Source organism: Copadichromis virginalis, linkage group LG5 (assembly GCF_057382275.1).
Source record: "Copadichromis virginalis isolate Kocher_CV1m ecotype Utaka linkage group LG5, C_Virginalis_male_GT1.1, whole genome shotgun sequence".
Lineage (NCBI taxonomy): Eukaryota > Metazoa > Chordata > Actinopteri > Cichliformes > Cichlidae > Copadichromis > Copadichromis virginalis.
The window spans coordinates 15317263-15336147 of record NC_140622.1 but is presented as its reverse complement, the minus strand read 5'-3'; the positions used below and the strand labels follow the sequence as shown (position 1 = coordinate 15336147).

General features: G+C 39.4%; 2 protein-coding genes across 5 annotated transcripts in view; one reads left to right on the top strand and one right to left on the bottom strand.

The window, feature by feature from the left end:
* dnai1.2 (dynein, axonemal, intermediate chain 1, paralog 2) overlaps positions 1-7259 on the bottom strand; it is a 16439-nt gene extending 9180 nt beyond the window's left edge. The window contains exons 1-16 of the mRNA XM_085456162.1: positions 7068-7259; positions 6866-6925; positions 6644-6742; positions 6383-6463; positions 5981-6107; positions 5114-5169; positions 4850-5005; positions 4639-4698; positions 4393-4518; positions 3907-3991; positions 3665-3782; positions 3514-3557; positions 3102-3349; positions 2801-2890; positions 2553-2640; positions 2341-2420 (exon numbers count right to left, since the gene is read on the bottom strand). Coding sequence (XP_085312288.1) covers positions 2341-2420; positions 2553-2640; positions 2801-2890; positions 3102-3349; positions 3514-3557; positions 3665-3782; positions 3907-3991; positions 4393-4518; positions 4639-4698; positions 4850-5005; positions 5114-5169; positions 5981-6107; positions 6383-6463; positions 6644-6742; positions 6866-6925; positions 7068-7106 — 1557 coding nt within the window. The 5' untranslated portion in view covers positions 7107-7259. The remainder of the gene's footprint in view (positions 1-2340; positions 2421-2552; positions 2641-2800; positions 2891-3101; positions 3350-3513; positions 3558-3664; positions 3783-3906; positions 3992-4392; positions 4519-4638; positions 4699-4849; positions 5006-5113; positions 5170-5980; positions 6108-6382; positions 6464-6643; positions 6743-6865; positions 6926-7067) is intronic.
* Positions 6897-18885, top strand: fam219aa (family with sequence similarity 219 member Aa). Of its 4 annotated transcripts, none has more exons than XM_085456174.1 (6): positions 6897-6957; positions 12019-12115; positions 12694-12787; positions 13473-13553; positions 15136-15211; positions 15649-18885. In XM_085456174.1, the coding sequence occupies exons 2-6, from the start codon at positions 12079-12081 to the stop codon at positions 15805-15807; spliced, it is 447 nt and encodes a 148-aa protein (XP_085312300.1). In that variant the 5' UTR covers positions 6897-6957; positions 12019-12078; the 3' UTR covers positions 15808-18885. The 4 variants fall into 4 exon arrangements, with proteins under 4 accessions (XP_085312300.1, XP_085312299.1, XP_085312297.1 ...); XM_085456173.1 differs by lacking the exon at positions 6897-6957 and adding an exon at positions 7574-7906 and having other exon boundaries at positions 15136-15190; positions 15652-18885; XM_085456171.1 differs by lacking the exon at positions 6897-6957 and adding an exon at positions 7574-7906.

Here is an 18885-nt window from a genome sequence, read left to right as displayed (position 1 = left end):
CGCTGGTAGATTGTTTGTTGACCTGCAGCTAAGTGAAAGATTTGTAATCTGTCCTCTTCTGGGGCTCTGCACCTTTGAAGCTTGAGGAGACAGAACATATTTTATCATACAGGCCATGTTTTTTTTTTGGCAAGTCTGCAAAGAGAGGAAGGTGAGAAACATGGTGTACAGACCAAAATGTAGAGGATATAATTATGTATGTACTTATTGTTCGTGTTATAATTTGTAAAAAAAATTCAATCAAGTCAAAGTACAACACAGCCAGCTAGTACATTAAATTAATGGCTGGTTTTACTTATGGATCAGGATCAAACTCAGGATCAAATGTTAATAATTTATTATCATAAATAATTTGATTTTACAATGCTGTCTTCTGAACAACATGGGAACAAGCCTGTGTGAGTAATTACAGAGAAATGACAAATTATCCTCATACATGATCACACTGCATTCTCTTTATGGCAATGTGAGATACTTCCCACTATGTTAATTTTCATCAACTTTTGCTCTTTGCATTAATATCTAAAGTGTTTAAACAGTTCTGTGCTAATAAATGAATATCAGGGTCCAGGAAAACTGAAAAAACAGTTTCAAACTGAGAAAACATTTTACTGATGTCCTAAAACTGTGGTTCCAAGCCAAAAAATGTTCATCTCCCACCTTCAGGGTTATGGGTTTTGAAATTATCGCATTCACAAGATTTTCAAAAAAGGTGACCTCTGACCTCTCAAACTCATAATTTTTAGTAGATGCACCTATGATATCAGTTTGAAGCTCCGACATTATGTCACCTTGTTCTCAAGTTATCACATTCACAAACTTAGGTGTCCACGCCACCTGCCCGCCTGGTGGGGTGATGACAATACTCCATCAGCCTTTTACGGGCAATGGGTAGAAACCTTTGAAACCAAAGTTAAACTGAATAAAATTATAATGAGAAAGATTGCATCAGAAAACTTGTATTTATTTTCCCTACAAAAATCAACAAGAATCATTCATTTAATTTATTTAACACTATATTTTTCACCTGGATGACTGACCACCTGCAGTGGTTTATACCCCTGCCAGTGGAGCTCACCTCACATTCGGGGGGCAAATGTCCTATAGCAACCAAACCATGCAGGGGAACAGCATAGAGGACAGAGGAAAGAGGCAGTTAGCCCAAAACTACTTAAACTGTCTGAAGAGGACAGAGAGCCTCTTCTTAAGGAGAGACATTAACTGCTTAAAATTAAGTCTATGAAGTTCCCAAATCGTCACAAAACAAATTGCATGTTCAAATGTCTAGTTGTTTACTCCTGAGCACCAAGTGTACCAAGAACAAAATGAGAAACCATCCTTCAGAACAGATAGGGGCAGATGGTGTAAAGCCATGATTATCCTTAAGAGTTGTACAGACAGACAACAGCAAGATAAACTAAATTACCGCAACCTTTGATCAGAATGATAGCAGGGTGTAGCACGTATTACAATACCTTAGAATGCCTTCATCTATGCATATAAACTTTGTTTAGCAATAAGGTTTATAATCTGATTTTCATATGAATTATAATGTATGCATTATAGACGCACACAGCTATAATGTGTACGTTTACTGATTCATACCTAATGAAAACCACTGCTATGGCTCTTTAAAATAGTTAAATGAGCTGAATAATTCTAAAGCTATTTTGTCAGTTTTAGGTTAATATCTGTGTCTGAATCTGCTTTGTGGTAAGAACTGAACAATTTTATAGTAATAGGTGTTACTTTTATGGTCAATGTAACAATACGCAATTTCCAAAGCATGGTGTTTCTAAACAATAACCATGCAAAAAGGTGATGCTTTGTAGTTAATATGTAACCCTTTTAACATAAAAACCAAGGGACTGCCATAAAAGATTAATGTTAATAAGAATATATTTATTTTTATTTGTTACAAAACATAATACACTGATTATTATTAATATGGTGGTTAGATGGAAATTTGATTTTTACCTCTTATTATCTTGAAGTAGTTTTACTGAAACATGTTATGTGGGTTGTAAAATGGAGAATTGCCCTTTTCTAGTTTTCATCGCAACCTTTTTCCAGACCGTTGTTTACTAGCTTGTGCGCCCATCAACACCTCTCCAGTAACTGTGACCAAAGTCCTTCTCTGGTGTGATTCTGGTGAGAATCTGGAAGGAAGTGTCATTTTCATTCAACAATCATTATCTTGGAGCACTGACAAGGTTGGCACGCACACAGCTCTCTAAACAATGTTTTAAGCAGGTCACATTTACCAGTGAACAAAATCTGGCCTTTTTCTTGGATTTAGCCATGTGGCTACAAAACCTGCATGAAATCCTTGATACATACCTTGTGTATTTTTCCCTCCTCTGTTCCAACTAGGAACATGTAGTCAATCTGTTTGTGGAAGTCGAATGATGTACCAGACGCTGTGAAAAAAGAACGTTAAGGACCTTATTTAGACACGTTATTACAGACACCACCCTGATATACCAGACTGAAAGAATGTTGCATTCTTTTACCATCAATACAGTAACAACTATATTTGAGTGAAGCTTTACCAATGCTGGGAGCCTGTGCACCTTCTGTGCCCTCAGAAACTGCACCATTCAGTGTCAGTCTGATGATGTCTGTGAAAACCAGCTCATTCTGCAATCATGTAAACACACAGTGATTCTTCCTTAGATTTAAACAAATACAAAAGCCAAAGCAAACTGCTTTTGTGCAGTGCACATGAGAAATTTGAACCTAATTTGAGTGCAAGCTACAGATATAATACGGCAACAAAATGTATATCTCCTCGGCTAACCTTGACGAGTGTCCAGGACACAACTCGGCCATCAGACGACACAGAATAGAAATTGTGGTTGTTGTCCATATCATCACTCTGCCAGCGGACCTAGAAAAAAAAGTACACTGTATTGGGTTGCAGTAGCATGAATGACATGAGTGAAAGTAGGCTGTTCTTAGTGCTATTTTCAGCTCTCAAAATGGCAAAATGCATAAGTGGACACAAAGTAAGCAAAGATGTGATAGAAATTAGACTGAACAGTGCACACATCCTGAATTTCTGTCACCCTATCCACCACTGTCATGCCATCCACTCGCACCTGCCAGACAGGATCTGTGTGCTTGCCAGTCTTGGCTGTACTCTTGTAAACAGGCTCCTGTCCCTCCTCCTTCAAGCTGTAGACAGCCACACAGCCATCGTAGAAGCCCACTGCCACCAGGTGGGAATGCTGTGCATGAATGTCGAGGCACATGACACCAGAACTGGTGGGGTAGATGTACTCTGGGAAGGCAGGGTTTTTCAGCGAGTAGAAGAGAAGCATGCCACATCCCTGTCTACTGAAGTTGTCTGGCCAAGAGAGGGACACAAGTGAGTGGTTTGCAAAAAAAGATAGATTATTAATTTACAGCATTTGTTTAAAAAAGAAAGAAAACACAATTTAGATAAATTTAAGTTGTCTAAGACGGTGACAGATGAGGTGCTTACTAACAGCTCTCTGCCTTTGAACTTACATGATCCCAATCCCACAGCAAAAAGGTCCTGATATTTATTATTCCTGTTAAGGACAGGTGACTCAGTATCATGCCAGCAGAGGAAACAAACAATCATTGAAATCCAGTCATCTCTCTGAGGTAACGTTCCAGAGCCAGTGAGTCAACCTACCAGCAGAGGGCAGTGACAGACAGTGTCTTGGCTTTGTCATATTGAAACTTCCACAAGGGGAGAAGGGTTCCCTCCTGCTCCCTAAACTCATCAGAGGCATCCTCAAAGTATTTAAAATCTGAAACGGTATAGAAGGAGAGAAATTAGAGGAGAAGAAAAGAGATGAGAATGTCCTTGCTTGATTATGAAATCAGGCTGTAGTTCATTGTTCTTTATCTGTTATGTACAATAACAAAACAAACCTTGTGCTATGTCATCAAATGTATTCTGACTGATCGTTCGTTCAAGGATCTTTGATGCCATGGTCCATTTGGTGACATCTTCACTCTATAACAGAAATGTGACATTACACTGGATGAAAACATTGCAAAAGCATGCAATAAACAATAAACATGACTATTATGAGAACATAAAAATTATGGTGTCATTTAGTGATTTTGTTTTATGAGTAGCTCAGTGAAAACCCTTAGTAATGCATTAATATGGTGTTATATACATGGTTTGTATGGCAGCAAGATAAAGCAACTTTTGTCTGCTCCTTTATTCCCAAAGGGTTACCGTGGCAGCGGATGCCCTTCCTGAAAAAATCCCTAAGGACCTTGTGTCACCTCCCAGATTTTTTGATTGTTAAATGAATGTGTAAACCATATTAAATGTAAATGTGCTAAAATACAAATATTAGATGCATGTTGAGTTTAGGCTGTAAAGTTTTTCAGTCGTCAACTTACCTGAGTCTCCATCAGCATCACCTTTTTGCTTTTGCCATTATCTTTTTGTGAGTGCATGCCTTTCTGCTTCTCTTTGTTTTTCTCTTGTTTTTGCAGCTCCTGCACGTATGCATCATAGATCTCCCACTGCCAATAACAGAGTTATTAGCATCAAATGATAGGGGAACAAATATTCGCTGATGCTCAACAGAGAGAAAACAAATGTGGCCTAAACATATCCTTTGATCACATCAGGGAATCCAGTACCTGATTAGCAGTAGCAGAGAAGCTGCTTCGTGGAGGAGGTTCAGTCTGGCAGATTCTATCCTGCAAGGAAATTAAGAATGACTTCACTGAAACTTTTGAGTTTATGTTAATCTCTCTATCTACTCATTGAAACTGTTTTTAATGCACTTTATTATTAAAAGCAAATACTTCAACCATTGCACAAAATACTGGCTTTGCCTCTCCTACCTACCCTCATTGGATTATTGAGAGTCTGAGAGGCTCGATTACTGAAGTTAAACTGGTTAGTCACTTTTGGCTCTTTCTTGTTGATTCTGGAGACAGCACTGTCTGGTCTGTCCTCATCGGCAGCTTCCTCCACATCCCCTCCATCCACTATAGGATTAACCTGTGGAAAACCAACAAACAGATATTTGTAGCGCAAGTCAAACTTTGACTAATTTACGCTTTAAAGAGTTAAGTTTAGGAAAAGATTTATTTTATAAAAAATTTTCACCGAGGCTTCTGCTTTCTCCTCTTCAGACTCTGCTGTGGCATCAACTGTTGCAATCTCTAGACACATAAAAAAAATCTATTATATCTCTGATATCTCACTATTGGGATCTCACTTTTTGCGAAACAGGGTATTTCTCACATTTTATGTTGCAAGGCAAAAGCGACACCTTGAGGCATCAAGTGTCAACTACAACAGAGGGGAAAATATAACACTACAGGCAACAAAAACAAATTCTGAGAATAAATCATTAGTTTTTGGGTTTGTTTCTTTTTTTGACTACAGAGTGAAAGCAACCGTCATTTCTTTATATTTTGTTTTTCAATGAGCCAGACTTTCTCATAAGTTTTTAAAGTGGTTTTAAGCAATATTTTCCAAAATAGGTATGAGCTAAAAACTTGCCATATCTCAGCATAGTGTGCAGTGTGTCCTTAAAAAAATCAGAGAAAACTGGACAAGTGGAAAGTGTCAAGAAGCCATTTTAACAACACAAGGGAACTGGGGAGCAACTTATACAAGAACTGCATTAAAAATCAGTGGAAACAGGTTTTATAGAGTAATGAATCCCAGTTTTAAAGTTTTTGGTGACATCGTCAACACTATGTATGGAGGAAGTCCATTACTATACTGTACTAAATACAGTATTGTTTTTACTACAGCTACTACTACTACTGCTATATTTACTATATGTATATAATGTATTTCCATTTCCTTTTCAATAAATGTTCAATTAATGTCTTTTCCCCCTTGCAAAATATAAAGAAATACAGGGTGGTTAAAGACTTTTTGACTTATCTTATACATCATATATATAAAGTAGAGCAAAATCTATACATATTATCCTCTGTTGTAGGATGTTTCAGTAAATACCTTGAGCTAAGCCTTCCTTGACTCTAAGTTTACGAGCCTCTTCAGAGTCTTGATGCACAAGGCTGCCCTCTAAAACACAGTGAACCGCCATCTGATCCACAACATTGATAGGCTTGTAGGAACGCTCCTGAGAGAAACGAAATGTGCTTGTTTAGTCTGGTTATAAATTAAAAGAGAGAGGAGAAGCGAATGCATGGGGACTACCTGCATAGATTGTATCAAATTATTTGAGATGAAACAAATAACACTTGCGGCAAACAAGTTATTCTTAAGCTAAACGTAAGAGGCTCACAGTGAAGCAATCATCAGTCTACAGTCCACATCTTAATCTGTATTTTGTATACTTTCATTGCATCTATAAACAGTGATTTTGATTTTTCCATCTGGATCTAGCTTCTTTACCTTGACGCTGTAGCGGACAATATTTTGAGGGGCGTGTGGGTTGTTTGCAGTCAGAATCCTTGTGATGTCCTCCTTCAGCTCCTATTCATTATCAACATAGAGAGATCCTTAACACAAGGACAATGAATTTAATTATAGCTAACAATTTTAATATAGGCACTGAATGATAAAGAACAGCATCAAAGTCTGCGCAAATTTCTTCAGTTCAGCCCACATGGTTGTCTTAAACCTGAGAAATTAGTATTTCCATCCTTCTCTTACAGCCTCAGTAAGCTCCATCTGATCTGGAGGCCTCACAAGGGCTTTCCCCTGAGACCACTCCTCCCATCCAGTCCCCGTCTCCACAGCCTCTTCCTCATCCTGTAACGTTGCATAGAGAAGACATTTATGAATAAAAATCACATTATGTTATGATATAGTATATTCATCACTCTTCTCTTTCCGTCACCCAAACGCCAAAACCTATCCAATAAACACACCCACCTTTTTCTTAGTGGCAGCTTTCGTTGACTTTGCTCCAGGTACCTTCTGAACGTTTGACCCCTGTGCGAAAATAACCAACAATCAGCTATACGGTGGGTTATATTACAGTAGGTCCTTAACAATTGCTTTACTTATCCGTGAAGCTACACCATGAATATTCTAGTTAGCTAATTCAGGCCAGCTAAACTGAGCTGACGTTTACCTTCCTTGCAAACGCTGCGTTGTTGTTAGGCACCGGCATTTTCAATTTGATTTTTAAAGCTAGTTTAGAAAGTTCGAAAGAAAAAAACAAAACAAAATTAAACTAGTTAAAAGCTAAAAAAAAAAAAGAATAGAAAAGAAAGAAAGAACAAGGGGCTGTCTGCTCGTAGCCTGCTGCTGTATATAGGTTGTCAAGACAACCAGTTTTGGTTGGCGCAGAGCCGGAGACTGCTGGATGTGTTCAGTCCCTCAGACAACACTTGAACATTTTTATTAGTGAACTATTTTAGCAGTATTATTCTAATTTTATCAGCTAAAGGAAAAAAAAAGTGGTCTGAATGCTTTTGACATAATTATACTAAATAAGGAGAGTTTATTATGGAAAGGAAACAAGTGTATTTTTATATTAAAAAAAAAAAAATCAAACAAACACCCTTCCCCCTCCAAAATCCCCCCAAAACAAAACAAAAAACACAAAAACGCACGTATGCTTGCCTTTGCAATTCTAACTGAAAAAACGAATTTGGTTCACGGCGCAGTTCCAGTGGGGATCTCATCTCTGATTGGACGGTTTTTGCCTGAATAATTTATAGACCCGGAAGTGGGGCGGTACTGCTGTTTTGCTGTCGAGTCACCTCTGTCAGGATGGAAGAAAACGAGCAGCTATCATGCTGATTAACGAAGGATGCCGACTGCCGACCACCATAAACCTGGCATAGTTCGAGTACATTCGACGTACAGCTTAAACCCCTGCATCGTTTTCTGCGACGCTTTGGCAAAATGATGGAAGAAATCGACAGGTTCCAAGTGCCTCCAGTTAACGGAGAGACACAGCCTCTGGTAAGCCTCTGAAAGACAAATCCCCCCACCCAAAAAACAAAATACAAATCTCATGCAAATCAGTTTATAATGTAGGCAAAAGGGCAAGTTTTAGTGTCGCCTGTGTGGTTTTATAGTGATAGCCGTGTCATGTAATCTGCCTCTGAGCTAGCCGATAAAAATTTGGAGCTCTGGGACAAGCTGGCTCTGTGGGATGGGTGTAAATCGACCATCTATAGATGGAAAGGAAAGGAACGCGTCTGTTGGTTTCTCTGTACGATAAATATATTAGCATTACATGTAATAACTGATAGATGAACAAGCCGTTACTTTTTTTTCTCAAAGCAATTAAACTGCGCACTTTGCAGAAATCGTGATTCTTTCAAATTCACGTCAGTATGCGCTTGTTTACATCAATAGCTGACACAGCTCACTGTTTTCACATTTCGTCATTTGGTGACGTCTTATTTGGGTCGGGATGGGTGAGTCCAAATGGCGTGAATACCCATACTGCGGACTGAAGTGTGGTAATAGTTGGCTCGAGCAGGCCCAAAGTAAGAGGATAGTCCCTGCATATTTTACCCACTGACAAGTTTCGAGACCTGTCAGAAAAAATTGAAATGGATTTACTTCAGTACCCGCAACTTACGTCATTACCGTTTCCTTCTGCTTATAATGTTTCTCTCTCTCTAGATTTGAAATAAGTCGTGGTCACTATTGACAAATTGAACAACTGGCCTCATTCCCTGCGTTCAGTTTTGCGTTCATTTTTAAGTGCTTTTATATCAACAGTACATCACTGCCAGATATTACTAACACAGAAGCCTTCTTCTTCACATGTGAAACAAAGCAGCCTCAAACAGCTGCCCTTTTTTCTTTCTTTTTTCTTTTTAAGCGTTTGCCTCAGGGGGTTAGGCAAAAGCAGTGCTCCAAGTCATACTGTTCACATTATACCCGTGCTTTTCCAGCCTTACTACCCCTGAGGAAATCACACAAGAACAGGCTTCCCTCACAAAGTCTCGTTTGCTTTGTGCAGCAGCGATCACCTTGCTGTGTTAAGATCAGATCCGTCTGCACTCGTGTTTGATCCAGAGAGGTTTCCTTGTGAAGCTGAATCAGAGATGGCCCTGCTTAGGCTGTGCATACAGTGGCGTTGGTCAGCACGTGCCCTAAAAGTCTTGAAATCACATTGTGTATTCCTTTTCATCTTTCAACTGTAAAAGGCGATGTGGGTTTAAAAATATTATTTTATAGTTCAGCTCACGATCTCAGCCACTGAGCCACATATGGCCGTGCATTTTAATGCTAATAACTTCATTGTGAATGGGATGCTTGAATGCTCATGGCACCTGCCTCTTTGTCAGGACTCTGTTTCACACAAATAAATCAGATTAATACTCAAGTTTGAGCCGTTTAATTCCTTTTCTATATGATATTTTTTCTTTCAGTGGGAAAAAAAAGCAACTTCCCTGAGAACTTCCCTTTTATGCTCTTCAGCACAAGAACATCTGACAGTGATTACTGTAGGCTACATCTATTTATGGAAGATTTCCCTGCAACGCACTGAGACAGCAATATAGTCATCACTGCCTTGCATAAGGAAAGCATTCAGTTGTTTTAAAGGCCACCTGATGTATCAGTCTTAGCTGCTATTGGCTAGTGGATGGCCGTGATGCATAATCCTAGCAATCGCTTGGTGCTTATGCCGTGTCAGCAACCTTGTGGCACTTCATCATCACAGGTAGAAAAGAGGTTGCAAGCAGGACGACAGAGTGAATGAATGTGTATGCGAATGCACGATGAAGGTCAGGCCGATGGCCCATGTTTTATTGTCATACATATAAATAAATATAATGCCCCAAGTGTCATAGATCATCCTTTGATCTTTCATCAGTAGTTGTCAGCAGTCAATACAGGGTCTTTGGGGAATATCTATGCTCTTAATGCATGTTTTATAAGGTCTAGTTCAATTTAATCTCATCTCATTGCATCTCATTGCCACCTAATATCCTCCACAATGGCTTGATTATCATTTGGGTTTGGAAATGTTAAATTCAATTCTTTGGGCCAACTTTCTACCTAATACAAGGTGTTCTGGGTTGTCATATTCCAGGGCCTGTTTTAACTTGCTTATCGTGGGTACCTGCTACTTGCCGTCTGTAATTGTGCTGTCCTATTTTTTAAGAAGTGGCAGGAATTTCTGTCACAAACAGCTTAATACCGAATCCTATTCATTATTCACTGGCAGGCTCTGCTGAAAAATTTCAAAAGGATTTATTTGACAGGCGGTGTGACCGTACAACATCACAGCATCTTTCTGTAGTGGAAGGAAAGCACGAAGAAGCAAAGTAAAAATCCGGTGGGTAAGCCTGAGGTTCTAAGGGACGGGCCTGTCACAGAACAGAAGATATTTGTGCTTGTTATGGTGGGAATACCTCATCTGTGTGCTGTGATTTCACAACCTCCTTTAATGTGTGTATCGTATCCACTATTGCAGTTTTCATGATTTTTTGTTTTTTGTTTTAATGGTTGCGCTGCTGAAAATGCACACACAAACTACTCTGTTTTACAGTTGTTTGGAATTTGGATCTAACATACATTGCGGGTGGCTCCATAGCACATTGGGCTGCACTTGTTTCACATTTGTCTAATATGTGAAAGATCCCTGGTTTGATCCTGGGAGGAGACACAAATCCCCTTTGGAGTTGTGTCAGGAAGGGCATCCAGTGTAAAAACTCCTCAATCAAACATGCAGAGCTACCTGCTATGGGTCACTTGTTGAAAATAGCTTTTTATCTTTCAGCTTATCTTTTTCTTGAGGTCATAATTGTAACTTGTCAGAGGACAGAGCTGCTGTTTGTCTTTCTGTAGATGCTCTATTGAAAGTGCACTGGCATGCTACATCCCAGTGAGGTTTGCCAGCTGCACTGCTCAGGAAAAGACAGCAATCCAGAGAGTCGTCAACACAGCACAGAAGATCATCGACTTTGCTCTACTGTCCTTGGAGCTCTACATGTCCAACTGGCACAGAGTGCATAATATATAAATAAAATGCAGACGTGTTTACTGTAAATGCAAAACTGTTGGCTGTATATAATTTGTAGATGAATACTGTGCTCCTTAAATGAGGCACAATAGGTTTATCTTATCTAATGTTACATAATTGCCAGCACTGTCTGCTTACTCAGCTTTTTTCACCCATAAACAGACTGATATGTAACTGCAAAGCATCTCTTTTATTATTCAGCAATTCTAAAAATATTAACCCATTACATTTTGGTGCGGTTCTGGTTTGCATTCTTTACAATTGCAAAACGCAGCATCATGTCCTCTCCGAGAGGAACAGTAATCTATTTACTGTCTCTGCTAAATGATTACAGATCAGCTCTATTTGTCTTTTAGAATTGACCTGAACTGGTATAGTACTGTAAGTGTTTTAGCCATCCACCACTACTTATTCATTTTAAATTGTCATAGCATATTCAGACAGGGAGCATACGCTATTTCAGATACACCACTGGTATGAATTTTTTAACTTAAAGTGTCAAATTTCAGCTCCAGATATTTATTTGCTTAAAGCCTTTTTTAAATATAGCACCCGTTTCTCTGGAGAGTATTCAAAGTTATCGAAAGCCAAATGCCTGGTAGCCTTCGTTCATGTGGCCCACTGAGTCCCACACAGCGCAACAAGGGGAGGCCTGTGGGATCAACATAATGTGCAGCTCTGTGAGGAGAGGAGGCCAAGTGCGGCCTACCTCCCCTCTCTCAATCTGGCGAAAGCGTGGCTTCAACAGCAACCCCCTCTGTTCTCCCACAGCCAACTCCCCATGCAATCACCACTTGCTCACACATGAAAGAGAGAGCTGCTAACATAGGCCGAACACTCAAGCCTATTGATGCTGCAATCCAAGCAGCGATAGAAGGCTGCAGGAAACTTTCCAGGGTGCTTTACCCGAGTAGGTTCTAAAGCAGGCTGATTTGCCAGCTTTGTTGGTTAGTAATAAATCAGACAATCACTCTCGTCTGAGTGAGTTGACTGGACTTTGTTCAGTCTCACATACCTCTACAGTAAAGAGTTAAATGCCAGTCATAAATAAAGAAACACAACCTAACACATCTTTCTTTTTCTCTAGGACCCCGCAGCATCTTCCACCTCAGAGGCAGAGCCTGACACTAAGGGAGAAAGTGTGGCCATGAACTACAAGCCCTCGCCGCTGCAGGTCCAAATAGGTATTGTAGTCAACACACCGCAAATCAATGCATGACATGTCTTCATGTTTATCATTTAGAAATCAATTACCTTTGCTGTGGGATACCACAGTATGCAGGTTTGCTTTGCTGTGTCATCCAAAGTCAACATGAGGCCGTAAACATCAAGCACCATGTGATATTTCTTATCTATACTGGATGTCAATGAAATTATTTTCCTTATTATTTTCAGTCTTTCTTACTGTCTAATAACTTCAGAGACCAGCTGTCTAACGGATGCTGTGTGTGTTGCCACTTCTTCTTGTTGACCTTGATGTTTTTTTCTTTTTTTGTGGCTAAACAACCAATCAAAACTTGGCTGATATGGGACAGTCCTAATAGATGCCATATTAAAATGACCTTGCACCGCACAGTAGCCTTGGTTCGCTACACTGTGGCATACTGTATTATATAGGCTGCATTTGGATAAAGCAATTTTGACATGAAAACAGGAAACTCGATTTAAAAAAAAAAAAAAAAAAAACAGTCAAGGAACAATGCCAGTGTTTTTAGCTTAATTGGTGCATTTACTGATGACCTCGCATCCTGTGGTTGCCCAGAGAAACAGAGGGACCTTGCCAGGAAGGGATCGGTGAAGAATGGCACCGTGGGAAGTCCTGTCAATCAACAACCCAAGAAGAATGCCAGGACAAGGTAGCGGCTTCCACTGCCTGTTTGTTTCTCTGTTATTCTGACCCGCTCAGCCACAAATGTTACACTTTGCGCTCATTAGCATTTTTTTCTATCTTCAGTTCCCCATTCAGGTCTGAAGCTCAAAGCTCCTGAAATGCAAAACATGAGGACTGTGCGTCCTCTGAAAAGGCTTTATTTGCTGCAGGGCTGCTTTGGATGCCATCAGACTCCTTAATGCTATAGCAGAATGCAATTGGGCTTTTTAGCAAAGGCAAATTTGGTGGTTTGTGAGTGGGAAGGCTGATACAAGTGTTAAAACATTGTGAGTGAAACAAGTGCAACCCGCAGTATTACTGTCGCATCTGTTTAATCCCACTCCCTGGTGGATTAGTGGAACTATAAGAAAGGCTACCCACTGATCTTAACCCACATTCTCTCAGGCAGAAAGATAATCTGGCACTGCCTGCAGTTGGAAAGCTACAGATTAGCCTCTTTTTAGGGGGAAATGAATGGAATGGATGGTGGATGGATGGCATACATATCACAAATATCAAATGCTGTTATTTGATTCTATGACTTTTACATTTGCAGGTATTGCAGGTAATGTTGTGTTAGATTTCTTCACAAATGTGAAGGACATGTGCTGATTGCTTTTTTAAGTTTACTTCTAATATAGAAGTGTGCTCTTCTCCATTCTCTTTTGAAGGCTGGTGGTGCCAAACAAAGGCTACTCCTCCTTAGACCAGAGCCCAGATGAGAAGCCTCTGGTAGCGCTGGACACAGACAGGTAGGTACCGTACATGTTGTCACGTCGACTTAATTAAAATCATTTTTTTTTACAGACAGATTTTTAGGAAGAGTGCAGATGAGCTAAAAATACAACTGCCTTGTAGAACTTGTATTTTTTGTAGGCCTTTCTCTGTCACGTCGGCATATTAATCCAAAGAGTAACTTGAGAGAGTCCCTAACAGCCGGTATCCTAAAAAGGGGCAAAGCCTCTCCCAGGGCTCCGGATTAGAGGATAGCGGGGTGAGGATTTGGACAGGCAAAAGCAGCTCAAAGAGAGCGCTCACATCCACCCTGTGCCAGCAGGACAGTATTTGACACAGATGAGTCCCACCCTTCGCACCCCCTTGTGTTGCTACATGTGGCAAACCCGCTCTTGTAAAACGAGCTCTCTGATAGCCAACAAAGCTTACATCATGTATTGCATCATATACTCTGTCTGACAAGCTTTCTCTGACTCATAGCCTCGCGGGATGCCCATTTGTTCATTGTTCACATTTTAGATTCATGTACACGTCCTTCACTCAATGTCTCCCCGTTTTACTCTCTCTATATCTCTATATCATCTTTCTCTACGAAGGCAACAGGACAAAAATAGACAAAACCTTTGTCTGAATACATTTTGAGCTTAAATATGATACAGAAATGAAAGAAAATTTAATTTACTATTTTTAATTACATATTTTTTCATTGCCACATACATGATACAGTCATTTTTCCTAAAAGTCTCTCAGCCAAATGCCTCACAGTCGTTCTGCTGTTGTTTGTCCAGCATCACTCAACACTTTAACACAACCTAATGCAGGCTATAATATTCTGTTATTTCTTATCTCCGTCATTTGATAAATTTCATGTTAGTCACGGACCACTTACCAAAGATGTTGTATCACATTCTAATTAACACTTTTAGTTCCTTTTTCTCACTACAGCCCTGATCAAACACACATTTTTAATCGTTTCTGGTCCTCTAAAGCCTCCACTGACTCTGCTAAATATAGAGTAGTTATGGAGGCGTTGGTTATGCTAATGATCAGATCTCATGAGCGCATATCTCATCGTGCATGAGTGACATTCATCAGGCTGTAATAAGCTTTTTACGACAGCTTTGTCTTAACTAAGAGTGTTTAACATGAAACTACGGTAGGAAAAAATGTTTCTGTGAGGTCCAGTAGTTTGGAAATTTCACCACTTTGTGTTTCCCTTCAAAGGTTACATTCAGATTTTCTTTGAAAGATGAATATAACACCTTTAATTAATATAATCCCTTTTCAAAGAGAAGTGCTGCTCAGGTAGTGTAAACTGCATGCATTATGCTGGATAATAGCTTCTGAGTTTCTAGTGGAACTGTGGAGGTTTGCAAGTCTTAAAATTTAAATATCTTTATCTGGAGAATAAATAACCCCAATAGAGGCTGTAAATGTGATACGGGCAGTCATGAATCAGTAGACTGAGTTTTGTTTTGTTACTGCAACTGCTGCGACCGGCTTCAATTCCCACTATTTCATTATCACTACAACTTACTGTTTCATCGACGCCCCCCCACCCCATTTTTAATGTCTAACCACTGATGTCGTGTCTTGCAGTGACGATGACTTTGACATGTCCAGATACTCCTCATCAGGATATTCCTCAGCCGAGGTGAGATGTCTGAGGGACCAGGTATTTATACACATATTATATTGTTTCACAGCATCGTGTGGTGAAATCACGAAAACCGCCATGTGATCACACACTTCCTTTGTCACACCAGATGTCTGTGCGTATGTGCGTCCATTCAAGTGTACACTGGCGTCTTCGATCTTTCACTCACACTCACCTGTAATGACTTCTCCATAATTGTCATCCGGATAGATTTGTTCCTTTTCATTTCTTCCACTTAGAGTAGAATAAATATATAAATTATTTATATTTTTGGGGTTCTTGACTCAAGCCATTACATTAGTAAGTTCTCTGTACTCTGCTATATTTCTGCTTTGTGTGTCTTTTTATTAATTTAGACTACAAAGATTTATTTTCTCTCTATTGATCTATGCTATATATTTCTAGAATCAGCATAGAAAGTTGATGCCTGATACTTGTTTCTTCGGGTTTCACAGCAGATCAACCAGGACTTGAACATCCAGCTCCTGAAGGACGGTTACCGACTTGATGAGATTCCTGATGATGAGGATCTGGATCTGATCCCTCCTAAAGCAGTCAACCCCACTTGTATGTGCTGCCAGGCTGCTCCCTCCACAGCCTGTCAAATCCAGTAGCACTAACCCCACCTACACAGTCTCCTCCATGCCACCTGTACTGAGGCCAACAACTGACCAGAGTGGCAACAGAGGAAGAAAAATTAAAGGCTGGCAAAGGCACAAAGGGAAAAAAACAACAACCAAGGGTTTATAAATGCGAAAATTGAATATGTACAGTATCTGTGCATGTTCCTCCTATGGTAGGATCTGTGCATCTTACTTCTGCATTGTTGGTTCAAAAGGGACTCGACTGATGGCAGAAACATTACCTCTAAGAGAAACACACGACTTTGTTTGAACTTCCATCTCATGCTTGTGGATTTTCTGGCTTAAACAGACCGCGATGGTGCAACGCTGGTGAAGAAAAAAAACTGTAAAATGACAGGAGCTCAACCAAATACGTGTGATGGTGACAGGTTGTTATTACCGCGTCATCTGCCAATCCAAGCAGATGACTTCTTCTACTGATGTACACAAAGGACAAGAAGAGATCGGAAGCTTTGTAGTGGCCATTGTTTTTCTTTTTCTTTTCTTTCAGCCAGTCTGCTTTGTCTTCCTGTGTATATATGTGTCAAACATGATGTGTGTGATTAAGCCCAGGAACACCGTGCTAAATCATCCAGCTGCCGATAAAACACTAATGCTATAATAAAGTAGTAATCCAGATTCCTTTCTTTTTATTTATTTTTTCTTTTACATGTTTATCTTTAACACAAAGATTGTACTGGGCCGTTGTTTTATATTTAGTAAAAAGAAGCAGAAAAATGCATGTTGCCTGTTAACACTGTGCCCAGATGACCAGCCTGTGCAGATAATTTATCCGTTTTTATTGAGCCCTTAGCACATCCTTGTGCTGAGGAGACATTAATGTGCTTTCAGAAACATAGTTAATCTCATTTAGGTTCACATACTGTAATATCAGTAAATCTAGTGAAACCATATAGTGTCAGCTCAGCGAGTAAATGTGTACTTAAAGTGTGTTTGTCTGCATTAGCCTCCCTAGGTGACGGTTCACATAAACTTAGGAAAGTAGTAGAAAGAGAAGGGCTTGGAAATGGGAAATACATTGGTAGGGATGTAGTGTTGGTCACACATACAGGGTTCTGAAGCATGTTGAAGTGATCTCATAATGCTTGGATGCTGATTTTCTTTTTTTAATCTTATATTTTCCCGTCATTCTTCTTCTTTTTTTAGATAGGAACATTAACATGCCATCCCTTTTCATTTTTACGTTTTTTTTGTAAAGTATGAAACGAGTGCATATTACTTGAGTAACAATAGAACTCATTGATGTGGGGACAGGATCTGTAAGTGTAGCATATGTTGACAGTGCTTTATGCCATTCACTATTTTCAGGTTCTATAGAAACTGTTTATTTGTGGGGCGATCGTGGCTCAAAGAGTTGGCAGTTCGTCATGTAACCGGAAGGTTGCCGGTTCGAGCCCCGGCTCGGACAGTCTCGGTCGTTGTGTCCTTGGGGAAGACACTTCACCTACCGCCTGCTGGTGATGGCCAGAGGGACCGATGGCGCGATATGGCAGCCTCGCCTCTGTCAGTCTGCCCCAGGGCAGCTGTGGCTACAACTGTAGCTTGCCTCCACCAGTGTATGAATGTGAGAGTGAATGAATAGTAGAATTGTACAGCGCTTTGAGGGCCCTGAAAAGTGCTATATAAATGCAATCCATTATTATTATTTGTTGTTTAAATGTACTGAAAGAGCATTCTTTGTTTTCCTTCTTTCTTTTTAATGATTTTATTACTCTGAGATTGGCAGAACTCTGCAGACAACATTTATTTTTTGGTTGATGGTAAAAGTCACTTGAACGTGAATCGACTCCAAAAGAAATGATCATGTAAGGTCGCGCCAGCTGCTTCAGAAAAATTCAAGTAATGAGCTTTTAGAAGTGTACCACTGTTCATGATCATGAAGCATTCAGAGACACCATCTCTTTAAAATAATTTCAAAATCGATGAGCTCTACAGCTTGAATGAAACGTAGCTGATAACGTACATGTGAGTCTGTGTGCACTTTACATTCAATTGCAGTGTATAGTAACAAGAAGTACTGACGAATATTCAAGGAGTTACAAATACTGCGCATCTACGGTGCAGAGCCTCATTTTGAGTCTCTTGTTAGATGTGCGGCTGTGTTTCTGGGGGTTCTGTCAAAGCTGATAATGTGTTGATTTCTTTTATGTTTTTCTGTTATGATAATGAAAGACTACAAAAAGCACCAGTAACAATCAAGATCTAAAAGATTGATGCGATTGGAGATACAGTGTGTAATGTTTACCTCCTAAAGGACTCTTGCTTTGTGATCTTGCTTTTGCTTTTTGTTGTTTACGTTTAAGTTTGTAGTGGTGGTCATCAAGAGATGAACCTTTGCACTGTACTATATATAAGGAAGTAGTACCGTATTTATAGCATAAAACAACTAAAAGTTGATTGGATAGAGATAACTAAAAAACTATTTATCTGAATTAACAATTCAGAAAATATTGCTTATTTCCCTTTTATCCCTGATAGAACCTCAGTGTTCCTGCAGCATTTGATTTAGAAAAGTGCACACTAAAAATAGTTTACATTTTGCAAAAAGGTGCCATGTGTTTAGACAATAAAATCATGTGCAAAAAGTAGAAAAGTCCATCAACAGCACAGTAGGTAATTTAAAATGTCACCAGTGTAGCTAGTAGGTGGATGCACAGTTAGCATATATGATGAGGAAGTGATTGCGTGTGACTGTGGAGCTGTATTTTTTTTTCCACCATTAACATCATCCTAATGGATTTTCACACAAGTCATCACAATTATCTTCTACCGATTGCAATACTTGTGGCTGATGTATAAATTAAGGTGTAGCTGACTTCTTCACTGACTTGAGTTTAGGGTAATTTCTTGTAATTGATGCTATTTATTTGCAGTTGTGTGTTTTTTGTTTACTTTCACATGTGGGAAATAATTCATACACAGACTGAAGCTTTTTATTTGTTGTTATGATGATTGTGAACAGGTTCCATTTAGATTTTAATAGTGTTAAAGTTCTGTGTATAGTACAACATATCAAAAAAAAATAAAAATAAATATTAGATATCTCAA